This window comes from Lissotriton vulgaris, chromosome 9 (genome assembly GCF_964263255.1).
Source record: "Lissotriton vulgaris chromosome 9, aLisVul1.2, whole genome shotgun sequence".
Taxonomy (NCBI): domain Eukaryota; kingdom Metazoa; phylum Chordata; class Amphibia; order Caudata; family Salamandridae; genus Lissotriton; species Lissotriton vulgaris.
In genome coordinates, this window is record NC_141697.1 from 761,002,648 (window position 1) to 761,026,178 (window position 23,531).

Sequence of the window (23,531 nt, forward strand, 5' to 3'; positions counted from 1 at the left end):
GCTGTGGTGGTGCTGAGTGATGCTGTGGTGGAGCCGAGTGGTGCTGTGGTGGTGCGGAGTGATGCTGTGGTGGTGCTGAGTGATGCTGTGGTGGTGCTGAGTGGTGCTGCTGACTGATAATGTGGTGGTGCTGAGTGATAATGTGGCGGTGCTGTGGTGGTGCTGTGGTGGTGCTGTGGTGGTGCTGAGTGGTGCTGTGGTGGTGCTGGGTGGTGCTGTGGTGGTGCTGTGGTGCTGCTGAATGGTGCTGTGGTGGTGCTGAATGATGCTGTGGTGGTGCAGAGTGGCACATGGAATCTGGGAGTACAACTGACCTTCTAAAGGGACGTTTTAGTTGATTCAAGTGCTCCTCGATGCTTGTTAATTATGACTCGCTGTATCTGTTGATTACAATAGGTAATTAACAGCAAAGTTTCAGACTTTTTTATTTTAACTATGAGGAACGTACATGAGCCAGCATCCAAAGCCTGTATGCCACAACTAGATGTCAGAGACCCTTTGTAACTGGCGAACTGGGCATGTACTTACTTGGGTTAGCGTCATAAGCCTGGTGTGTTTTGGAGCTAACAGCCTGGTGCCTCGAACTCCCCCTAAGTGGTGTTAATTAACTCCCACCATGAAATGTGTGAGGTGCTGCTCGATTTTTTTTTTTTAAAAAGACCCGACTGGAAACAAATTCTGAAGTGTTGGGGAGGGCTGTCGACTTTGAAACAGATGAACAAGGCTGGAGTTGAGGCGCCAGCTCAACATTCGGCGATTCTGGGGAAACCACTTAATCTCCCGTGCCTAAATATGAATGTGACTTGTGTAATGTAACTGATGCTCATGTAAAGGCTCCAATACGTCCGGGTCGAGTTCGTGCTATATAAAACTGGGAAAGAAAGTTATTTTGTAATTTCGGTCTAAACGTGCACACAGTTGCAGTAACTCTCATTATGTCAATCCAACATCCTACATTTACTATTCACGACATTTAAGAATAAAAATATATTAACACTTTGGTTCTTTATCTTTCACAGGACCATCTGTACTCGTTATTCAGTTTTCAAAATCTTTGATAATGAAACGTATTTACCCCACACCGAGCCAACCTATACTTTATCAACACGTTTGCAGTATTGTTTATTAAGAAAAAACTAAGATACAAATGCGAAATACACGATGATATTATTACCTAAAACACAGAAATAAAAGATAAACGCATTTCATAAACACCGAGCTGTTCATTCCGAGTCTACTCAAACCCATTACACCGTTTATAGGTTGTATTACATGTATAAACAAAGTGAACTTTCTGAGGTTACTCCAAACAACGTCATTAAACTGTACCGGAAGCCATCATTCTTGGCAGGCCACAGTGCACAGAGCATTAATCCACCGCGGCTAGAAGTTACTGCTGCAGCTTAAAGGGGGTCTCTGTGATATAAAGGGCTGTTTTACATCAAAGTTCTCTGAAACGCATTAGGTCAACCCGGCCAGCTAGTGGCTCTAATATCTAATGTGGACCCCGTACTATCGAAATGAATACCACATGCCGTGTGCATGCTTACATAAAATACATTATACCGCCCACATATATCTTCATTATTTCCAGAGCGATGACAAACTGGTGTAAACTACAAGGCACGCGAAATGCGGCTGGGACTGGATGCTGTACAGAAACAGGCTATCGCGGTTCAAGCTCTAAGTGTGTTTTTCACACCCGTTGATAGTAGCAAAGCCGTTGAGTGTGTGTTTAGATTGCCCAAACTCCGCCGGGCAGAGTGCCTCAGTGCATTTTTTAGGTTACAAAATATGATTACATGTTGCATCTGTCAGCGGTATAAGTTATGTACACTTGTACGGGACACGTTTTTTAAACCAAAAGGCGAATTTAAAGTGTGGTGTTTTACAATGCCTCCCAGGCCTTTCCTACCGAGCTTGTACTAACTAGAAGCGTCACATGGCACATGAAAGGAGAGCGAGCTGTGATCCGTGTGTTTCTTGGAAGAACTGAGTTTCAGTAAACTGAAGGGAAATAAACATGGAAATATAAGATAGAAAACATACATGTAGTCTTATTAGTAGCGGCTTCGAGAGACGATGGGGCCTCGTTTACTGTCTTCCTGGCTCGATGCTGTTTGGGGGGTGGGAGGGGGGAGTGATAGGGATGTAAGCGCTAGGGCCACGTGGGAGGAGAAGTAGGAGAGTGGTGCAGGCGGGGGCGGGGAGCAGAGCCTTTGAAGAGTCAAATGGTGGTTTGCGACGTAGGAGGCTGGTGGCTTTGAAGTGCACACGTTTATAGGTTGTATTACATGTATAAACAAAGTGAACTTTCCGAGGTTACTCCACGGTGATACCCTTGATAAAATGGAATATGCGTCTCTGTGTGAGCCCGTACGGAATACTGCTTCCTGCCACGCAAATGAATCACCCCTGCATCAAATCCTATTCTATGCATGTGTGGCAAACAAAAACAAGTCAGGCGAAATTAAAGTAAATAAATAAACGCGGCCGCGAAATGATGTAAATAAATGCAGCCGCGAAATGAAAGCCTTTCATGCAGCAGGGGGCGGAGCGGATCCCTCTGAAGTGAAGCTGCTGGCGGCAGATGGATGGCTTTCATGTGCACGCGCTTTTCAGGTCAATGCGCTTGCGCATTGAGCTTGCTTTTCACGGGCACAGCATGAAATCGCCCGGTGGATAAGCTCTCGTTAAGCCCCTATATTCTCGCAAGCTCAATGCACAAGCGCATTGACAGGCGAGACCTAAAAAAAGTCCTAGTTTACTGAAGTCACATATTAACGATACCAAGCTGCAACAATATATGGAAATCCCAGAGCCACAATACAACCTACTCTGCAGATGATTAGAAGTAAAGCTAGAGGATTGTTATCCAAAATAAACCAAGACTATTTTGGGACCCCAAAAAGTAAGAGGAAGCTAGGACAAAAATTTCTCATTTTCATTGATGAAAACATTAAACTACTCAACTTTTAAAAACATATACATGCAGTGTTTGAAGAGGACAAGCCACTTTGCCAATATGTTAAGAATGTGGCTTAAACATCTTTATCTTAGGGTCACAAATTTTACGTTTCATCCTTCTTGAGGTATAACCTATCACGGTGAGCATCAGATCAGACCATGGCTGGACTATTAGAACTCTGTATTAGAGACTTTAATAAGCTATTATGAGACTTTCAACAGTTGGAAATGCAGCAACTGGCATGAAATTAGAAGAAATCGGTTCTGGTTAGTCACACAGTTTACACTTGTGAAGTGAAGTGAAGTGAAGTGAAGGGGTTTTGTAGAGCTCGACTGCTGCCCGAGGGCGTCCAAGCGCTAAGTAGAGGAAGTGAAACTCTGAGGGACAGGGGAAAAAGACCAGGGGGGGAGCTAATTTCTGAAGAGGAATGTTTTCAGCTCTTTGCAGAAGGACGAGAGAGTAGTGTTGGACCTTAGTGAGAAGGGAAGAGAGTTCCATAGTCTAGCAGCGTTGAGCGTGAAGGACCTGCCTCCTGCTCTGGACCTTTTGACTTTGGGAACTGCGGCAAGGAATGCGTTTGTGGATCGAAGAGATTTACCAGGACAGTAAGGGGAGAGAAGTGAGTGGTTAATCTCAGGGCTAGCTCTATGGAAGGCTTGGTGCGATATGCACAGGGTTTTGAACTTTATTCCGTCCCTGACGGGGAGCCAGTGAAGTGACCTGATCCCTGCCTTAGCTGACTCTCTGCGAGGGATCTGGAGAAGGGTGCGAGCTGCACAGTTCTGCGTGCGCTGAAGTTTCTCCAGCACATATTCAGGGGCTCCCAAGTAGAGGGCGTTGTTGAAGTCGAGCCTGGACTGGATGAGGCCCTGAATAACAACCTGCTTAGCTTCAAAGGGCAAAATCGGCAGGATCTTTCTCAGCATTCGGATAATCCCGAAGCAGGTTGCTGCTGTTTTAGTTGCCTTGGTATTGAAGGTAAGCGTTTTGTCCAGCTATACTCCTAAGCTTTTGATGGCCTCCTTCGGGGTTGGAGGTGGGCCTAAGCTTGCGGGCCATATCTGGTCGTAGGTGATGAGAGTAGGGGGGCCGAGGATCATTATCTCGGTCTTATGGCCGTTGAGTTTTAACGATGATGTTGTCATCCATCTTCTAACATCCTCCATGCAGGCTGCCAGGTTGGATTGGGGGAGCCCGCTGTTTTTCTGTGTCAGGGAGACCACCAGCTGGGTGTCGTCCGCAAACGAGATGATCTTGATACCGTATTGTTGGACGACACCAGCCAGTGGCCTCATGTACACATTAAACAGCGTGGGGCTCAGGGAGGAGCCTTGGGGTACACCGCAGTTTAGGGGTCTGCTCGTGGAGCAAGAGTCGCCGTCGAAGACCTGAAAGGTTCTTTCGCTGAGAAAGGAACTCAGCCAGTCGAGGGCGGTTCCTGAGACTTCCAGGTCGAGTAGTTGGGACAACAGGGTTCTATGGCACACCGTGTCGAACGCAGCGCTTAGTGGTTCACTGGTTGAAGAAGTTCTACAACACTTCTGGCAGAATATCAGCCACTAAATAATGAGCTGACAAAAGTGACCAACCCAGGGGCTCACATGAAAGAGTCTTAGACTAACAAAATAGCCAACGACAGAGAAGAGAGACTACATGCACTCTGCATCCGACACCTACAATTGCCATACATTTAAAAACAGGTCAAACAGAAAGGAGTGGGAATAGTTTGACTAGTCATTACTATTATCATCATCATGGATAAAATATCTTCTCACTTTATCTCTGTTTATAGATTCAGACCGAAATTAAATCAGATTTTTTTCTCCATGAAAACTGCTTAATATGAAGTTAGGATATAGCTTCGATGTTATTTGCACTGGTACAATAAGAGAGTTTAAACCAAGTCGCTCATCAGTTTTCCTAGAAAGGCAGGAAACAAGTATTGAAACAGTGACGTCATCCCTCTTTTTACAATCAAGAATCACAAAAGTCAATAGGTCTTAGTAAGGAAAGGAAGGGTCTGTAGCTACCATGAGGTGAATGGGTAGGCCTGCCCTCCTGGTAAGTAAATTGGCAGATCCAACTGCTTGAAATACATGGATAGGATTGTTCTGGGAAGTAATTGAAAGTGTTTTGTCTCATCTTTGGAGTGAAAGCAGGTGCCTGGCCTACATCGAGAGAAATGTATCTACTTCATGCAGGGTAAAAGGGAAGGTATATGCCTCATGACATCAATGAATGGACCTGATACCTATGAAAGGTGAGAACTGAAGACTTCACAGTGGAAATACATATATAGCCCCTTATAAGAGATACTAAAAAGTCTAACAGTCTGTGAAGTTAATTTATATGAAGTATGTTACTAGATAAAGTCAAAGGAAGATTGAATGCACAGGTGAAAAGCATGTGAGGTCTGCTGTTTCCTCTACAAACTGCATTTACATGAGGCAACCAGCTTGTTCAACAACCAAAGGAAATCTCCTAACATCACAAGAAAACAAACATATAGGCTACCGCCTTCAGTTTGCATCCACATTAAAGCCTGCAATGTGATTTTGAAGAATGTCCACTAAAAAAAGCTGGGCTCCCTTGTGAATAAAATGGACATTACAGAAGTAATTTCTTAGCTCCACGACAGCCAGCCTTGAAGTTCCGAAATCTTAAAGAGAACATACCTAGCAATACGCCTTTTTATGTGCTTCTGGGGTTTAAAATGACCCCTTACTACCACCACCACTCCTAAGACTGGTCCCCTCTTTGCACCCATCCCGCAAGAACCCAAGACTTACCTCTTCACCAGATTACTCTCACATTGGCACTAACAAGTTTTTAGGTCTCGCCTACGCAGCACGCATACGCTGCATAGGAAAAAGACCTTTTGGAATCACTTTATTTTTGCCCTAAAAATTTGCACGGGTTGCATTGCTTTTAATGGCAACGCATGCACGTTTGGCCATTCCCTTGCGAGAGCGAGCTTTGGCGCCATGTATTAGCAATTATTGCTCCTGGCGCAGCTCGCTCCTGCAAGGTAAACGTTTTCACTTTTGCCGATACTTTCACTAGCAATTGTATTTGTATAGCCCGCCTTATCCATGACGAGCAGCCTACGCTACTGTACATTCTGAGAAATGACAACCTTACTTTTACCCGTGTTTCAATTCCACGAGGAGGTAACAAGGTCAGAGGCGCACTGAAGCCAAGCTTCATGCTGGAGGGAGGTTGGTTCCACCCTTGGCACTCCAGGCCCACTCCGAGCACTGTTCCTACTTGTTCTCTTACCTCAGGTCTTCTATCCTCTGACACGCATCGGATTTCTGGACAAAAAAGGCAACAAGATGCGCTTGAGCGTTAGGCGCTGTCATGGCCGGACAGGGCCTTGGAGCGAGCTGCTAACGCAGGGCCGTTGCCAGGATCCTCTCTCCCACACAGCTCCCTTCCGGGGCAGCCCTGTGTCCCCGAGACAGCGTGCAATGAACACACAGCCGTGGACACTGGTGTGGCCATTTCACAACAGCTGAGGTCATCTCTCCCCCTCCACGGGCGCTTTGAATGTCGAAAGGCTGTCAGCCAAACACTTTTCTTTCCGGGAGTTCGCTCAGCGGTGGTGTTTGTAAGGTGCTGCTGGTCCACCATTCGTGCGGGTTCTTTTTAATCCCAGATATGACCCTTTGTTGCTGGTTTACTCTTTTCCTCCATTTTAATTTGTTTATCTCTCTCTCTCTTGCTGTGAGTCATAGCCTAAGGGGAGAGGATGTGGCCTAATGGCTAGGGCGGTCGACCTCGGAGCTGGGGAACCGGGTTCGAGTCTCGACAGGGACGCTCAACATCCTGTGATTCTGGGCAAATCACTTAATCTCCGCCGAACAAAAAAGAATGTGTCCTTATATAACGTGACTGGTGCTCATGTAAAGCCTCAGATACTTTCTGGCGTCGTTCGTGCTCTATAACCCCGCCACCCCTCCAAGCTTTTCTTGAAGATTTTTCCAGTCATAAATTTCCTACTCATTGCTGACGACAAGTAGGCAATTATCTAAATTAAACATGTGTGTTCAGGCCACTGGAGGACCGCAGGTTTCTCCTGTGCATCGTCTTCCAGTGCTTAATGTTGTGTGTCTGGGATACAGCGTCTGATACGATAGTGCAGCTAGGCATTTTATTCTCTTGTGTGGGCATACCGAGCATCAGCTGGCGGGTGTGTACATTTGGTATAAGAGAAAGGTTTGTTTCCCTCGCGGGGCACCATACTTTGGTTTCTGCTCGCGGGGCACCATACTTTGGTTTCACCCTGGCGTTCAGCCTAATGCCCTTTCAATGAGGCAGGGCTCTGAAAAGACAAAGCTTAACTGCAGATCCTCTTTAGATGCTGGTTCCTGGGGTTCTTTTAAGGAGTAGAACTCCCTCCAGCATGGTTTTAGCAGCGCGGGGAAGTTCAGCTCGTTCTGGGCCTGCCAGCGCCGGACACTGAAACCCACTGCAACCTCCCGGACCACGTCAAAATTTGCATTCAGCAGCGGAGCTCTGGGGAGGGTTGTGGTGCTCAGAGATGCAAACCCCCTTGTCTGCCCAGATCCCTAGACACCTAACTGTATGTAGGGATCGGACCCTGCTCGTCAGTACATAAAGATGTCTCCTATGGAGAATATGTAACTGGTCAGCCCTATTTATCTTAAGAATTCAACCCTTCTTGCAAGATTGTTATGTACAGCAGGATTAAGTGGTATGCCGTAGATATCTGGAGACACAAGAGCATAGACCTTGTTGTGAATTCTGTCTATTTCACTGTTGCTGCTCAGTTTCTGCTACTTCTTGGCCAATATCCTGTGCAGCCGATAACATACCCCTTGGTAACCTACAACAAGCATTGGCATAGCCAATAGGTCTCACCTTTGGGACATTATAAGTGTTTAGCCATGCAACAGTTGATGTTGCACCAAGGATCTTATGCTGCATAATTAAATACTTATAAGGTCCCAAAGGTGAGACCTATTGGCTATGCCAATGCTTGTTTCATATACATCTATTTATTTAGATGTCATGTACACGCCTGTCTGCAATGTTCCCACATGCCTGTAATCCTCTGTATGGTACGCATCATATATACAGTGCTCCATGCGCCCTCCTTCTCCATCTGTCACTAGATAAATAACCCAATAAATCTAGAGAAATTGATGGGAACTGAAAGGCATGGCCCGTCATGAGGGGGTGAGATTTATCTAGCCCCTCGAGATGCGAATGGGTAAGTGATGCAATGAAGTACATAAAAACCTCATGAGGTTTGCTACCTATCCCCTTCAATGTGATTGTTGGCTAGCAGTAACACAATTAAATTGAGTGGAAAGGTCTGGTACCCATTTGAATGCAAATTAATAGGTCTACACTGAAAGGCCTGGCTCCCCAGAGTGGGGCAAACGAAGGGGGGGCACCTCCCTGAGAGCTGAAGAAACAGACTTGCACCTCAATGATGTGAATTGATTGGTATACTTTCCAAGTTGGGTTAAAGGAGGAACTGGTTGCTCTTTCAGTGTGACTAGATGAGTCTGGTACAAAGAATTGATTCCCTGCCAGAGATTTACTGGATTGCTAGGTTCCACATGAGAGGTGCATGGGCAGGTCTGTTTCCTCGTGGTGAAAATGTAAGGTATTAGCCCCCCCTGCAAAGAGTAAACTAGAGTTGTTTGAATCTTCTATGAGGGGGATAGATAGGTAAACCCCCGGTGAAGTGTATTAATGTGTTTTTCCCTCACAGGTGCATATGGATGGAAAATGTCTCCTTGTGATGCAAACAGTGAGTCTGGTCAATCAATCAATCAATCAGTGACACTTATAAAGCGCGCTACATACCCGTAGGGTCTCAAGGCGCTGGGGGGGGGGGGGTGCCGCTACTGCTCGAACAGCCAGGTCTTCAGCTTCTTCCTGAAGGAGAGGTGGTCTTGGGTCAGGCGCAGGTCGGGAGGGAGGGAGTTCCAGGTCTTGGCGGCCAGGTAGGAGAAGGACCTTCCTCCTGTAGTCGCTCTTCAGATGCGGGGGACGGCGGCGAGGGCGTGGTTGGCTGATCGGAGGTGGCGTTTGGGAGCGTAGAAGTTGAGTCGGATGTTGAGGTAGCTCGGGCCTTGGTCGTGTAGGGCTTTGTGTGCGTGGGTGAGGAGGCGGAAGGTGATTCTTTTGTTGACGGGGAGCCAGTGAAGGTCTTTCAGATGTCCGGAGATGTGGCTGGTTCGTGGGATGTCGAGGATGAGTCTGGCTGAGGCGTTCTGGATCCGCTGGAGTCTCTTCTGGAGCTTGGCGGTGGTACCGGCGTAGAGGGCGTTGCCGTAGTCCAGTCGGCTGGTGACGAGGGCCTGGGTGACGGTCTTCCTGGTCTCGGTGGGGATCCGCCAGAAGATCTTCCGTAGCATGCGTAGGATGTTGAAGCACGCCGAGGAGACGTTGTTGACTTGCCTGGTCATGGAGAGGGAGGAGTCCAGGATGAAGCCCAGGTTGCGTGCGTGGTCTGTCTGTTTGGGTGCGGTGCCCAGGGCGGGAGGCCACCAGGAGTCGTCCCAGGCGGAGGGCGAGGAGCCCAGGATGAGGACCTCCGTCTTGTCCGAGTTCAGTTTCAGGCGGCTGGTCGTCATCCACTCGGCCACCTCTTTCATCCCTTCGTGCAGGTTGGCTCTGGCGGCGGCGGGGTCGTTGGTCAGGGAGAGGATCAGCTGGGTGTCGTCGGCGTAGGAGATTATGCTGAGGTTGTGTTTGCGTACGATGGCCGCGAGGGGGCTCATGTAGACGTTGAAGAGGGTGGGGCTCAGAGATGATCCTTGAGGGACGCCGCAGATGACTTCGGAGGCCTCCGACTTGAACGGTGGTAGGCGGACTCTCTGTGTTCTTCCGTCGAGGAAGGAGATGATCCATTCCAGCGCCTTGTCCTGGATTCCGATGTTGCTGAGGCGCCGTACTAGGGTGCGGTGGCAGACCGTGTCGAATGCCGCGGAGAGGTCTAGGAGGATGAGGGCCACTGTTTCTCCATTGTCCATCAGGGCTCGGATGTCATCGGTGGCGGCGATGAGGGCGGTCTCGGTGCTGTGATTGGCTCGGAAGCCGGACTGTGAGGGGTCGAGGGATCCGTTCGTCTCGAGGAAGGCGGCCATCTGCTTGTTGACGGTCTTCTCGATGACTTTAGCTGAAAACGGGAGGAGCGAGATGGGGCGGTAATTCTTGAGGTCGGTGGGGTCCGCTGTTGGTTTCTTGAGTAGAGCGCTGAGTTCGGCGTGTTTCCAGCTCTCAGGGAAGATGGTGGTGTCGAAGGATGTGTTGATGATGTCTCGCAAGTGGGGTGCGATGACAGCGTCGGCCTTGTTGAAGACGTGGTGAGGGCAGGGGTCGGTCGGTGATCCGGAGTGGATGGAGTTCATCGTGCGGATGGTGTCTTCGGTGCTGATCGGGGTCCAGGCGTGGAGGGTGGTGGTGGGGGGTGGTTATTCGGTCATGGTGTGCGTTGGTTGTTGAAGCTGTTGTGTATGGTCTCCTTGTAAAGTGACTAGAAAGGTAAGATCCACAGTGAAGCAAATGGATGGGTCAGTTTCCCATGTGAAATGTAAAACAGTTTGGTCTTGTATGGCTTTGTTCCCGTGTAAGCTGTATTAATAGCCAAACAGATGCGTATCATAGGTGTGACAACCTGCATTCTAATGGTAGAATGGCTCACCCCTATTGATAGATGTATGTATGTTAAGTGTATGTAAATGCATGATGTTTCATGACATGAGCTCCATTCAGGCAGCTACATCGGTCTGTGGGTGAGACCTAAAAAGGAGATTCATTGTGTTAGTTCACTAATTATAATTCTTTATTGACTGTTCGATTAATTAAAATCTTAACCACCCCCCCCCCCCCCCCCCCCCCCCCCCTGCCACTAGTCTCTTGAGTTCTTGGTATAACAATGGTCCCCTGCCCACATGAGTTCTTAAGTCAAAGTTATTTGCACTTACAGGTGGAAAAAAGCTTCATCTGCTAGACTATTTGTTGGTAAAATACAGACGGTAAAATATCATAAAATAAGGCAAGTCTCCTCGAGTTAGGCCTGTACTGTGCAACCCTGCATGAGGCCTAGCTTGTCCTAAGGACTTGTGAGTGGACTGGGATTTTTTGGTCAAGACTGAGTGAGCTAGTGGACAAGGAGGCCTTTGCAATCGATATCATCTACGCCTAATGGGGATACACTGTGCAAAAAGCTAAAAAAACGTTGTAAAAAAAAGATAAAGTGCAAAGAGTGCTGATTTAAAGTGCTGTGTGCTCTCCCCTCAATGCCTGTGGATTATTCTGTAGCAGCTCACTAAACCAGGACCAGTAGATATTAGAGACTTGAAAGTCTGGAATGCGTAAACTGGACTAGTAGATTAATATAAGGTGGCCCGGGTTGCGCTCCCCCTTATGACCTGTCAGAGACCTACCTTGCTGCCCTTTACACTTTAATACTGTTAGTGCCCCACAGAACTGACAGGGCCCCTTTCTCCCAATGGATGAGTGTAAGTACGTGCGGGTATTTCATCCAGGGGGCTGAGCATCTATGCCCCAATCTGCTAGCTGTTGTGATTCTCCGAGTACTCCAAGTTGAAGTTGCTGTTGGCGAAATCTCACTGGGGTCGAGACACCATTGGTGTCCCCATGGAGTTTCAAGAATCTGACCCATTCCACATCATCTGAAAAAAGTTTGTGCAAGGGATGTGTAGTAAATGTATACTCCTCGCAACATGACCATCTTTGGTCATTAGACCTTTCTCTATGTTCACACCTCTTAAACCTCCCAGTATACCTATGTGCATTCTACTTTGTACTTGAGGTTCCACACTTGGCAGTTGATGGTCTGGTCAGCTGGCGAGGTGTACTGCTCTGCTGTGTCTTAATAAAACTATCCTGTAACTTATCCAGAAGTATCCTGTGATCTATCTACATTCATTTACAACAGGATGCTACATGTTTAAATCGGCAAAGGATATTGCTCCTGATCAAGATATCATGCGACCCCTTGATGTAGTATTTAGGAGTGAGCACTACCTGATAGATACACTGGGTTTCCTCAGAGGTTAATGCTTCTCCTATTCCTTGGCCCTGATCTTGAGGGCTGGTTGGAAGTATTAGTTCACTATAAATCAACTATGAACGTCCTCTTTCAAAAAAGAAGTTAAAGCACTACTTATCCATACTCTCTGAACTTGTAATGTACCTACTCCCCCGTGAGGCCATGCTTTGATGCTCCCTCCTCAAACGTATGCTCATGTTTAGTGTTTATGTGATGTTCCGATATTTAGGTACTCTTGTTTACTTGTTTATCCTGCACTTTCATATTGTTGTTTGACCTACTTGTCTCCCTCTCTGCTGTCTTTGATCTTCTGTGAAGCGCTCCAATACCTGCTTGGCTCATGTTTGCCCTACGTTAAACTTTATAAATAAAATAGATAAATAAAAATGTTGTAATGTATCAGTTAAAATACCTTGGCAATTGTTTAGTTTTAGTTTCAAGCAACTCCAATGTATGAACTAATAATGAAAAACACAAGACAGATTTTGCGAAGAAATATATATTAGGTAGGGAAACGAAACTAGCAATAAAGTGCCATAACACCATAGGTATTTTATACTGTAGTGAATTTCCTAATGATCCGTTACCAACAGTTAGTAGAGCAAAAGCATGCTCCTCCCTGAATTAGATTTGTCAGTAACATTTAAGTGCAATATTTAACATGTGATCAGAGAAAGTGAGTTTGCTTCATCCGCTGTGTTGTCTTCCAGGTGGATTACGGCTTCACATTCTGATTCCTGCTGCTGCACAGCATAGACCAATCTGTTCTCATTGTTCTGGCAGAGGATGGCCACAGTACCCCCCGTTTCAGGAACTTCCATGTTGGACTGTGAACATGCCTGAAACAGCAAAGCAGTCAGTCATCATCACACGTTTTACATGAACTCTGATAAGCTAAATGCTGCATTCCACATACATGACACCTTAGAGATACCTTGAACAAAGCACAATAAAAAGACTCTCTTGTAGGGAATTATTCTTTCTAGGCATTCAATCATCAAATATATGTTTTCTGTAGCAGAATTTTAATATTTAGTCTAACATTTCACACAATGGTTTTAAGCACAGAGAATGAATTTAAAGCATGGATTCCACATGAAACATGTAGAAATATGAATCAAAGATACACTGAGAGTGCTCCATTTGTACTGTATTACACTGTCAAATCTGCTCTGCAACACCATGGATGGATAGGCCAAGACCTATTGGTTTTATCAATATTCATTTTTAGGTCTCGCGCCTAGCGTTGCAGTGCACAGCATTGCTCGCGCAGCGAGAGACCTCATGTAGGGGGTTCTGAAAGCTGACCACACGCTCATGCGTGTGCTTTTGCTTTCATCAGCTGCTACTGGCTTTAGCGTGCATCTTTGTAAAAAAGGCAGCATGCCATTGGTGAAAGGTGTGTGAATGTCCCAGCTTCTTTACAAATGTAAACGCCCATTTCCCAGTGGTGTCTGTTACGCGTAGAAGTGGCACAGACAACAGGCTCCCTTGTCCCCGCTCCTCTGTGGTGCGCCCGCACCACTGGTTTCGATTCCCGCTCCCGCTCGTCTGTGGTGCGCACGCACCACTGGTTTAGATTCCGTGCTTATTTTTCTGCATTCAGTCTACGACATTCCTGTCTGGGTTGTTCTGTGATTAGATAGCAGACTGGGTTAATGATCCGGCTGCAGCGATCTCCGTGTCCTGACCGTCGCAGGGTTCCACCTATCGAACAACCTCCTCTTCGGCAGGTAGGGAGTAAGAGAGCGCTGAGTGTAGCGCACTGAATGAGGCAGATCTGCTCCGGGCACCTGGGAAATGTTGCGCGTGGAATCGTGGCTGGTGATGAAAGGTTCAGACTGAAGCACAGCGGCCAGACAGGTGCTGCCTAGCTCAGATAACCCAGACAAGACAGATAACTCTGCCAACTCCAGACACTGTCCTCCATGATGCTTTCTCACACTGCCCAGCGGTGCTAACTCTGCCAGTGGGTGCAAACTCGCCTCATGGCAGCTCCCCCTGTGAGTGCTTGCTCCTCGCACTTCCCTCTCGGGCCTCTTCCTCGGACTGTCCACCTGTGCCAGTTTACATTGCAACCGAAATTCCTTTCCACCGGTGCCACCTCCTCAAACTACCTGCTGGTGCTAATCTACACTTCCCACCATTGTAACCTCCTCAGAATATTCCCATATGACAGTGGTTCTTCCCACAGTCTATTGGTGCCACCTTCTTATACTGCCCACGTTGGTCCACTTCCATATAGCGCCCACCAGTGCCATCTCCTTACATCAACACTGCCACCTGTAACAGCTCCCCAGAATGCCCAGCAGTGTTCTTTTTGCACACACCTGCCTGTGCCTACTCACACATCCCAACAGTGCCTTTGGTGCATCTTGTTAATCATTGTATTGGTACCAGAGCTCTCCTCTTCATTGGCGCCAGTCCTGCCAGCGTCACATACGTCACCATGCCAGCACCTCGCCATCCACCAGTGACAGCCGCTGCCACACTGCTCACTGGTACAAGAACCACACCCTCCTATTTTTGTCTTGACTACCGATTCCAGCATCCTGCCTTTCACAGGTTTACAACTTGTTTCAGTTTCTTAACAGTTTATTCTACAGTGGGAAACAAACTGGTTCAGCAAGAGGCAAATCACTGTAGTAGATCTGTCTGTTATTGTTTACACCCAATTCGGACCGGGTTGGAATTATCACCGGTCCCACGATACTGCCTTCAGCCTAACTTCGATGTGAGAGTGCACCAGACGCGTGTCTGAGTACCTAATGCACAGCGCAAGTCACTCCTAGGAGTGTAAATCAGCAATCTTTAGTAGTAATCAAAGTACATTTTTTAACAATTTTTGAAAGGTTAGACACAATGTGCAAACATAAATGAAATGAAACATATAGTCCTTATTCTCTTTCTTTTGATTTTTTCTCCTTTATGTAGAAGCAGAAAATGTATCCATGGAAAATGTTGAAATTCACAAAATCCAAGCTTAAGGTATACAGTTCTTCAAAAATAATTCAGTAACAAATCCCAATGCATTTCGAGCGGTAACTGTGGCCCTTCATCAGGGGAATCTATAAAAAGAATATCATATTTTAAGAATGGGAATCTTAGGCTGCAGGCTATTTAGTAACACAAACGCAGTAGCGAGGAATGGAAGATAGGATACATCAGAGGACAAGAGTGATAATGTATCCAAGAAGTGGATAGATAGGAGAGTGAACGTGCCAAGTGGATAGTGAAGATAAGCTGCGACGTGCCTAGAGTGAAAAAACAAGTGAAAATTAAAGTGAGCGGATCGTTAATATTAAAACGGGCGTGAAGGGTGCTGATGTATACGGGAAGTGGATAGTGAAGAGTGAGCTATGGCGTGCCAATGTGGGGATAAGCTGCGACGTACCAAAAGTGAGAGAATAAAAGAAACTTAAAGTGAATGAATCGTGAATTACTCGAGAGAGATCGTGATGAAGTGAAAGAAATTACTGTGATGTAAAAATCGAAACAGAATTTGGTGAGCATGCCGATATAGCGTGCGTTCAAAATCCAGTGAGTCACTTACGAAGTTAGGTGAATTACTCAAAAGGTCTACGCCACCACGGAAATCACGACAGCTGAATAAACAAAAGGATCGTAAAACTCTATGAGTTTCCACGCTTCTCAGTGAAGTACGCGTGAATGCGGAAAACGCACAAATGTGGCTTACCGTAATGGTTTTTCATAAAGATGTCTAGAGTGCCATATTCGTCAGTACAACAATGCCTGTAGAAAACGAACGAGTGGCTCATGAAAATAAAATACAAATGGTATGACTAGTTGTATGTGAGCGTGCTAGATTAATGTCTTCTTACCAGAGTTAAACACGAAACAGTATGCCGAAAACCCGGTGGAAACCAAACCGGAAACGTTAAAGTCGTGTGAGCCGAGGGCTGTGTTTATGGGGGATAGCTGGAAGTGAGTAGAAATGAAGATAGGACCAGAGTTAAGAAAAGAAAGTATCGGCCATATTAGAATGGAGAAATACTCAGTGAATGAAAGTAAAAGAGTAGGTAGAATGCGGAATGTAAAGATCCAGTTAACAACAGGTTGGTATGTAATGTGTACGAAAAGATGAGATTCAAATTGTTATCACAGTGATAGACTCAATATGAAATTTTAAATACAAAACCCTTCACACCAGTTTTAATACAAACGATCCGCTCACTTTAATTTTCACTCGTTTTTTTCACTCTAGGCACGTTGCAGCTTATCTTCACTATCCACTTGGCACGTTCACTCTCCTAACTATCCACTTCTCGGATACATTATCACTCTTGTCCTTCAATGTATCCTATCTTCCACTTCTCGCTACTGCGTTTGTGTTACTAAATAGCCTGCAGCCTAAGATTCCCATTCTTAAAATATGATATTGGTTTTATAGATTCCCCTGATGAAGGGCCACAGTTACCGCCCGAAATGCATTGGGATTTGTTACTGAATTATATTTGAAGAACTGTATACCTTAAGCTTGGATTTTGCGAATTTCAACATTTTCCATGGATACATTTTCTGCTTCTACATAAAGGAGAAAAAATCAAAAGAAAGAGAATAAGGACTATATGTTTCATTTCATTTATGTTTGCACATTGTGTCTAACCTTTCAAAAATTGTTAAAAAATGTACTTTGATTACTACTAAAGATTGCTGATTTACACTCCTAGGAGTGACTTGTGTTGTGCATTAGGTACTCAGACACACGTCTGGTGCACTCTCACATTTAATGACAAAAGGTTTGCAGGACCTTTTTTCCTTTTGCACGCAGTTGAGCATTGAGTGAAAAATGTGATTATATGTAATAACCACTACTGATTACTGGTTAAAATTGAGTGCATCCAGGTTGCCTTGACTCCCGATTTCAGCCTAACTTCGACAGCCCTGAAGAGTCACGGGTCTACCCTGTTATTGACGAAACACGAGTCAGCTGGTTTCTTGTGAAACAAATACTCTCACCGGACAAATAAAAACAAATAAGATAACAACATTGGAGTTTGATCTTATCCTTTCATTGAAATGATACAAGACCTTACCTAGGAACTAACTCAGGTTGTGTGCGCTTGACTTTGCTTACATGTAAAGTATTTATGCAGTATCAAAACAGTAATAAAGTCAAAACATCAAACAATAAAAATCCCAAACCATACAAGAAAAATAGAGTAAACTTTAGCAAAGAAATGACCGTAAATGAAAAAAAAAAAACAATGAGTGGAACAGTAGAAATTACTTTTTAAAGATTTAAGTGACAATAGCGTAAAGAAAGCACAAAGTACCAATGAAAGTCTATCAGCTCAGTAGACTAAGACCTGGACGCGATTTTAGCCGACACCGATGGAGTGTGTGCCTGATACACCAAGCCTGTTAATCCCGGCCAAAGATTTTACCTTCCGACATAATATTCTGCATGGAGCTCAAAATCCGCCATCAGGGCAAGCCTGAAATTGTATCTGACAAATTTGCATCGAAATAGGACACCTTTAATGTGAGGTCCCCTGATGCACAGGAGATCTTGGAAGCCCCAACCCATGAGGGTTTCTGGAAAAGCTCGTGTGGGTTACTGATAAGGCTCCCAGAACTTCAGGGGCAGCATTTAGGGACCAGGACTCACTCCAGCAGAGTCAACCAACAGGGTCTAGTCAAGGTCCAGTTGTTTGCTGGTCACATCAGGGAAAATTAATTGCCCAGCTTTTTGTGTCCCTGTAGGCACAAAAGGGGCGAGGCAACGGACCCCTTGAGTGCACTTCTCAATCCTCAGTAGAAGTGAGAGCAGCTCCAGTTTTTCTGGTGTCCACACGTCATTGACAGCAGTATAGCGTCTCTTCTGAACTTCAACAGGTCCAGAAAGTTTTTCTGAGATGTGAGTGAGGCGTCAGCTTTGTATTTTTTTTTTTTACTAGCTAGTGGGTGGGGGTGATTTCTAGACACTTCCTAACCAATGAAGAAACAGGTCTCGGGGGGAACCCTCCCCACTTTTGCAGCACATCCCGTTTCCCTTACTGCAAACTAGCCCACATTGCACCAATCTAACAAAACTCCATGATAGCACTGTCCTTGTGCCCTTGGAGGTAGCATGTGTTGTGATAGTCAGGGATGTGTTCAATGAAATGTTGCACAACGTTTGTTAACAACTGCCAAATTCCTTTCAGCAAATACATGTTTCTATTTGCTGCAAGATTAAGAAATATGCCGCAGAAACTGTAGGTGTAGGGTGTTTAAAATAACAAAAGGATGGACTGGACTTAATCAATTACTCAAAAAGAATATGAACCTTTGGTGTTCCACCCCAATTAGGGTCGCAAGGTTCATTCATGTACATTAATTACTGACACAGCAGCTATGGTGTAATTAGTTTCCCTGAAGACTTGCAGGTTTAATTGTGCTCAGAATTTTGGGAGGATGGCGTGCCAGTTGGCATTGATCAGACCCTAGAATAGCAGACTTCAGCAGTGGTCTTGGACAAGTAGACATTTGTTTTTACAAGTAGTAAGATTTGCTTAATGGTGAGAGAATGTTTCTAGTAATTAAATCTGTCTTCAGTGTGCTGGCTTCCATTGTGTTATAATAGGAATAACAATACCAACATCATTTCACTCTTGCATACAGGTTTTGAGATAAGAGTGGCAGACATGTGGAGGTTTCTCCTTTGCTGCTGGAGTTCACTCACACTAGCGAGCAGGGACATCACTGCAGAACTAATAACTCTTTACAGTCTAGTGACCTACAGTAAAGGTACCATTACATATAATCATATTGACCGTCCGTTTTAGAAACCCTCAACTGCTTGCCGAGTAATGAAAATTCACTGGTATATCTCATTTAAAGTTAATTTTACGTTACCGGGATACAAATGGAGTACACCATGGTAGTAACCAAATAAAACAACATCCAGCAGTTAAAGCTGCACCTTCTCATAAATATTCAGACAAGGCAACACCTATCTAGCCACACTGAAAGCAAAGATTTGAAAACTGAAATGGCAAGAAAGCCTATTTCTTTTTCGCTGATGCCGCTCCTTTTCAAATTTCACTTGCCTTTATAGGCGAACAAATTGACTTTTTGGAGTGGTGGAGCAGGGTGGCTAAACAAAGTGGACAAATCCTGCTGGTAGTGATCAAAAGTGGCACTCGAGTGGACAACATGAAATCAGTCTATGGTTCTGCTAAAAACGTATTTTACTCCATCTCAATTGGCACTCTTGCTGGCAATCTTAGCAGTGACACCGATTATGTGATCATCATTTGATGTGGAATAGCTCTGAATCAATAATTCACTTCATCCCACGTAGAGCATAATCGACACACAAGTAGGAATAAATGAGTGACTGAATTATAACATCTGTATTGCTCACAATGCTTACAAATAGATCTCAAGGTGTTATAGCCCTAACAGCTATGTGTTGATCCTCTAATGGACTTCAGAACTGCTTGGGACTCCCGCAGCATGGAACGTGACCTAGCCTGACCTCGTCAGTGCCGGTCGCTCAACCCGCCGTGTGGCCCCTCCCGAGGTCACCCGGTCCCCCTGCCGCCACCGCCAGCTCATTTGCCGCCTTGCTTTCCGCTGTGCCCCTGACTGTGTATGTATTTCTGCTGTCCTTGTACTTCTGCTGTGCCCCCGTTTTTGCCCGCTGTACCCCTGATCATTGTTGGAACTTCTGCTGTCCTTGTACTTGTACTGTGCCCCCGTTTCTTGTCCGCTGTGTTTAGCCCCCTGGCTAGTGTCTCTGTACTTGTGCTGTGCCCCTGATTGTCCGCTGTTTTTTAGCCCCCTGCCTTTGTTTGTATTCAGCCCTCCAGCGCTTCTGCCGCCGTTCCCCGCTGCTCCAGCCCGCTCCCTGCCGCTGCTCCCCCGTGGCCCCGCCCCCTCTCCATCTGGTCCCTCTACCCTCTCCCATTCGCCACCCCGCTCCCACCTCCCAGCTGCTCCTCCCTCCCTCCGCCCCCCCCACTCTCCATTTATGGCAGAGTCCGCGTGTACGTGCAGCATCCACGCGCAGCGGACGCGCCGATTGTGCGAGAGCCTGGCCCGCGCCCAGCGCCAAAACCCCTGGCCCCCGCAGACGCGAGCCCAACAGCCGGACTTAGGACGCCGCCACCCTCACCGCATTTAACACCGGCCAGATCCCTGGTTGCTATCGAGCCAACCCAAGACGCACCCACGGACCCTTCACCTGCCAATCCTGCAAATTCTCCTGCATCCGGACCTGTACCGCACCCGCCAAGCCGAACACCAGCAGCAACCACCTGAAGTGCATCATGCTCAACACCCGTTCTGTCCACAGACACGCCATGGAACTCTGGAACCTGCTCGACACCACATCTCCAGATGTCGCCTTCCTCACGGAAACATGGATAAACGCCTCCTCAGCGCCCGACATCGCCATCGCCATCCCGGACGGATACAAGATCACCTGGAGGGACCGCGTCAACCAGACAGGAGGAGGCATCGCCATCGTCCACAAGAACACCATCCGCATCACGACCAACTCCGACGACACCCTCACAGCCGCCGAACATCTTCACTTCCAGATACACACCGACCCCAAGACCACACTCAGAGGCGCCCTCATCTACAGACCCCCAGGACCTCGCACACAATTCAGCGAAGACATTGCAGACTTCATCAGCCCACACGCCCTCTCCTCAGCTGACTACATCCTCCTAGGGGACCTCAACTTCCACCTGGAGAACAACAACGACAGCAACACCACCACCCTGCTGGACAACCTAGCCAACCTCGGACTCAAGCAACTGGTGAACACCCCCACCCACTACGCCGGACACACGCTTGACCCAGTCTTCTCCTCCAGCAAGTACATCTCCTTCAGACACTCCACCGGACTCCACTGGACAGACCACAGCTGCGTTCACTTCAGCTTCAGAAGGACCACGACTCACCACCACCCGCAACAGGGTCCCCGCAGAAGCTGGAACAAGATCACCACCGACCAGCTCACCACATCACTGAGCCAGAACCCTCCCGCCAGCTCAACGGACCCCAACCAAGCAACCAACAACCTCACACAGTGGATCACCAACTGCGCTGTCGACCTCGCACCTCTGAAAAACCATCCCAGCAGGCCCGGCAGCAAGAAAGCCTCCTGGTTCAACGATGATCTCAAGAACTCCAAGAAGAACTGCCGTACACTCGAGAAAGCCTGGCACAAAGACCCGACTACAGACAACATGACCGTCCTAAAGCACGCCTCCCGCAAACACCACAAGCTGATCCACAACACCAAGAAGACAGCATTCAAGGAACGAATAGACAACGCGCACAACAGCAAGGAACTCTTCAGCATCGTCAAAGAGCTCTCCAACCCCAGCGCCGGAAACAACATCACTCCCTCACAAGACCTCTGCGACTACCTCGCCTCGTTCTTCCACAGCAAGATCGCCGACATACACAACAGCTTTGGCGCACAGACCACGCACCCAACCACCGAACCAACGCCCCCCACCACCACCCTCCTCGCCTGGACCCCGGTCAGCACCGAAGACATCTTCCACACGATGAACACCATCCACTCCGGATCACCTACAGACCCATGCGACCACCACGTCTTCAACAAGGCTGACTCGGTCATCGCACCCCAACTCCGGGACATCATCATCTGCTTCTTCAACACCGCCACCTTCCCGGAGAGCTGGAAGCATGCCGAACTCAGCGCCCTCCTGAAGAAACCATCTTCAGACCCCACCGACCTCAAGAACTACCGCCCCATCTCGCTCCTCCCTTTTCCTGCCAAAGTCATCGAGAAGACCGTCAACAGACAGCTTGCTGCCTTCCTCGAGACGAACGGATCCCTCGACCACTCGCAGTCCGGCTTCCGAGCCAACCACAGCACCGAGACCGCCCTCATCGCAGCCACTGACGACATCCGAGCCCTGCTCGACAATGGGGAAACAGCTGCCCTCATCCTCCAGGACCTCTCCGCAGCGTTCGATACTGTCTGCCACCGCACCCTAGTGCAGCGCCTCAACAACATCGGAATCCAAGAGAAATCACCTTGTTCCTCGCCGGAAGAACCCAGAGAGTCCGCCTCCCCCAGTTCAGATCCGAGGCCACCGAAGTCATCTGCGGTGTACCACAAGGATCATCACTCAGCCCCACCCTCTTCAATGTCTACATGAGCCCCCTCGCAGCCATCGCAAGCCAACACAACCTCAACATCATCTCCTAGGCCGACAATACCCAGCTGATCCTCTCCCTCACCAACGACCCAGCCACCGCCAGAACCAACCAACACGAAGGGATGAAAGACGTAGCCGAGTGGATGATGAACAGCCGTCTGAAACTGAACTCAGACAAGAAGGAGGTCCTCATCCTTGGATCAACACCCTCTGCCTGGGACGACTCCTGGTGGCCCCCTGCCCTGGGCAGCACACCCAAACCAACGGAGCACGCACGCAACCTGGGCTTCAACCTGGACTCCTCCCTCTCGATGACCAGACAAGTCAACGCCGTCTCATCATCATGTTTCAACATCCTACGCATGCTCCAAAAGATCTTCCGATGGATCCCCACCGAAACCAGGAAGACGGTCACCCAGGCACTTGTCACCAGCCGACTGGACTATGGAAACACCCTCTACACTGGAACCACAGCCAAACTACAGAAAAGACTCCAACGCATCCAGAACGCCTCCGCACGACTCATCCTGGACATCCCCCGACACAGCCACATCTCCGGACACTTGATAGACCTGCACTGGCTCCCCGTCAGCAAGAGAATCACGTTCCGACTCCTCACCCACGCACACAAGGCCCTCCACGACCTGGGCCCCATGTACCTCAACAACCGACTGACCTTCTACACTCCCACCCGCCAGCTACGATCGACCAGCCACGCCCTCGCGGCCGTTCCACGCATCCGAAGAGCCACCATGGGAGGAAGACCCTTCTCCTCCCTGGCAGCCAAGACTTGGAACTCCCTCCCCATCCACCCCCGTCTGACCCAAGACCACCTCTCCTTCAGGAAGCAACTCAAGACCTGTCTGTTCGAGCAGTAGCGGACCCCCCTCGTCCAAGCGCCTTGAGACCCTCTGGGTGCGTAGCGCGCTATACAAATATCTTGATTGATTGATTGAACGCACGTGGACGTGCCCAGGCCGCACCCTGGCAATGCCTGGGCCAAAGGCGGCCCGTCCACACCCGTCGGAGGCTGGGCTGGGCCTACTCTTTTGGTTTTATTTTTCATTTTGGCTCTGGGTCATTGTCATCGAGACACAGCTTTGTGAAGTCACGTGAAGATAAAAATATTTTATTTCCCCTAGCTGTGTTCATACAAGCCAAATTGTTTTATGGGGAAAAGGAAATCTACGTCTGTTCCAAAAGCAACTGATACTAACCTGGATGGTTTTCTCCAAAAGGCGATAGGGGCTATAACAAAGGAGATAGAACTTGCCGAGCAAAGACTCTCATTAGCTCCACTTCCCGAACCCACTTGCCTCCACTGACTCATGTAATCACGGCAGAAATA

General features: G+C 47.6%; 1 protein-coding gene across 2 annotated transcripts in view; it reads right to left on the minus strand.

The window, feature by feature from the left end:
* Positions 1-12,509: 12,509 nt before the first annotated feature.
* Positions 12,510-23,531, minus strand: part of LOC147692214 (uncharacterized) — a 145,987-nt gene continuing 134,965 nt past the window's right edge. For both annotated transcript variants that reach the window (XM_086938488.1, XM_086938489.1), the window contains exon 4: positions 12,510-12,865. In XM_086938488.1, the coding sequence (XP_086794614.1) occupies positions 12,683-12,865 (183 nt within the window). In that variant the 3' untranslated portion in view covers positions 12,510-12,682. The remainder of the gene's footprint in view (positions 12,866-23,531) is intronic.